The 2,291-nt window shown below is 50.9% G+C and overlaps 1 protein-coding gene across 1 annotated transcript; it reads right to left on the reverse strand.

The window, feature by feature from the left end:
- Nucleotides 1-903: 903 nt before the first annotated feature.
- On the reverse strand, nucleotides 904-2,090 carry LOC132808337 (zinc finger protein 239-like; the record flags this gene model as incomplete). The annotated part of the gene is made up of 2 exons (XM_060822091.1): nucleotides 2,037-2,090; nucleotides 904-1,585 (listed from the first exon to the last, which is right to left on the reverse strand). A coding segment is annotated over exon 2 (371 nt), but the record flags the coding sequence as incomplete, so codon positions are not given.
- Between the last annotated feature and the right edge of the window lie 201 nt (nucleotides 2,091-2,291).

Here is a 2,291-nt window from a genome sequence, read left to right on the forward strand (position 1 = left end):
TGGTACAGCCTTAACCCGTGGGGCGAGGAACGGGGGCAGTGTGGAGTGAAACAGACTGCTGTGGGTCCTGAGTCATGTGTAGGCCAGACCGGTAAAGGATGCAGCTGGACGACTGAGTGAATCCTTTCCCACAACGGCAGTTTCCTTTCCTAAAAAGGGCGTGAGTGAATCAGATTAGGGTTTTCTCCCCCACCCAATACCAGAAAATGGTTTCATCATTAGATTCTGACCGAATTCCAATTCCACCATCTGCCACGGTGAGATTCAAACCCAACAGATCCCAGAACTGGGTTGATAGTCCAGTCGATAATGGCACCCAGTCGCTGTCAGTCTCCCTGCGATGGCACATGAAGTCGCTGGTGGTTTCGGAGGTTGGAGGAGCGGGTGAAGGCCTTCCCACACTCAGGTCAGCTGAAGGGCTTCTCCCCTGTGTGGACCCGCTGGTGCCTCAGCAGGGCGGAGGAATAGCTGAAGGCCTTCCCGCACTCAGACAACTGAAGGGCCTCTCTCCCGTATGGACTCGCCGTGGGTCAGCAAGGTGAAGGAATTGCTGAAGGCCTTCCCACACTCGGGGCAACTGAAAGGCCTCTCCCCCGTGTGGATCCGCTGGTGCCTCAGCAGGTGGGAGGAACAGCTGAAGGCCTTCCCACACTCGGGACAGTTGAAGGGCCCTTCTCCCGTATGGACTCGCCGGTGGGTCAGCAAGGTGGAGGAATTGCTGAAGGCCTTTCCCGCCCTCAGGACAACTGAAGGGCCTCTCTCCCGGTATGGATTCGCCGGTGGGTCAGCAAGGTGGAGGAATTGCTGAAGGCCTTCCCGCACTCGGGGCAGCTGAAAGGCCTCTCCCCGTGTGGACCCGCTGGTGCCTCAGCAGGTGGTAGGAATAGCTGAAGGCCTTCCCACACTCGGGACAGCTGAAGGCCTTCTCCCGTATGGACTCGTCGGTGGGTCTGCAAGGTGGAGGAATTGCTGAAGGCCTTCCCACACTCGGGGCAACTGAAAGGCCTCTCCCCCGTGTGGATCCGCTGGTGCCTAAGCAGGGCAGAGACCTGGGTAAAGCCCTTCCCGCACTTAGGACAGGAGAACGGCCTCTCCCCCATGTGGACGCGCTGATGAATCTCCAGGTCAGACGGAGTACGGAAGCCTTTCCCACAGTTATCACACTTCCACGGTTTCTCCATGTCCGAAGCTTCAGCTACAATCAAACGCATGTACTTACCCTCACTGCTGGGAATTCCTCTTTCCAGGCCGTATAACAGTTTCAGTCTCCACATTCAGTGGGCAGCAACAGTTGGGTCTCTCATCCAGGCCCACTGATAACGAAAACTTACTCAAACAGGAACCAAAAAGGTTTGCTCCTTCTCACAGAATTATAGTCAAAAATCGTGGCTGTCCTGATCAATTGAGTGACTGTCAGATATTGACGTGAAAATAAGGACTGCAGACGCGGAAGAGTCAGTGTCAAAAAGTGTTGCGCTGTAAAAGCACAGTGGGTCAGGCAGCATGAGAAGCAGGAGAGTCAACATTTCAGGCATCAGGCCTTCATCTGTTCATTGAGACTTGCATCTTCAGATCTTCAAATACTCTGGAAAAAGAGATTACAAAAATCATTACTGTCAGTGCAGGGTAGAAATTCAGAACAAGCTATTCTACTTTCTGTGGAACACCCTTTTCTTTTGTTAGTTCACAAAATTGAAAGCATCATCCCACTGCTCCTTCATCAGGTGGTCGTGGAGAATAAGACCATAAGGCACAGAATTTATGGAAAGACATTTGTGTCCTGCCACTGAAATGATATATTGAACAAACCTGGATTGTTAAGTCTTTCATCTTTTACAATGGATTACAGGTATCATAAATATGTAAATCACAGAACTTCCTGTAAGGCACCCTCTCAAGCTAACATAAGGCTTTATAACAAAAGGTGACATCTCAGCTCAGACCATGCATTAAAGGGATGAGGCTAGAGTTTGTCAGTATCCTAATCTGGAGTCAGACTGGTTCTATTTCCAAAGCAGGAATTTAAAAAATATTACCTGGATTGACTGCCTGCATGAACTGCTGAGTCTCATTCACCAGCTGAAATGACTGGATAGGGAGGGCTTGATCCCCACAGTGCAATGAATTCCCACTTTCCACCAAAATCCCAAATGTCCACACTCACTCAGTTGCTCTCTCACAAATGCAAAATTTCTTCTGCTCCTAGGAAGAGCAAAACATCTATGGGTGGCATGGTGGCACAGTGGTTAGCACTGCTGCCTCACAGCGCCAGAGACCCAGATTCAATTCCC

The sequence above is a fragment of the Hemiscyllium ocellatum genome (assembly GCF_020745735.1).
Source record: "Hemiscyllium ocellatum isolate sHemOce1 chromosome 27 unlocalized genomic scaffold, sHemOce1.pat.X.cur. SUPER_27_unloc_42, whole genome shotgun sequence".
Lineage (NCBI taxonomy): Eukaryota > Metazoa > Chordata > Chondrichthyes > Orectolobiformes > Hemiscylliidae > Hemiscyllium > Hemiscyllium ocellatum.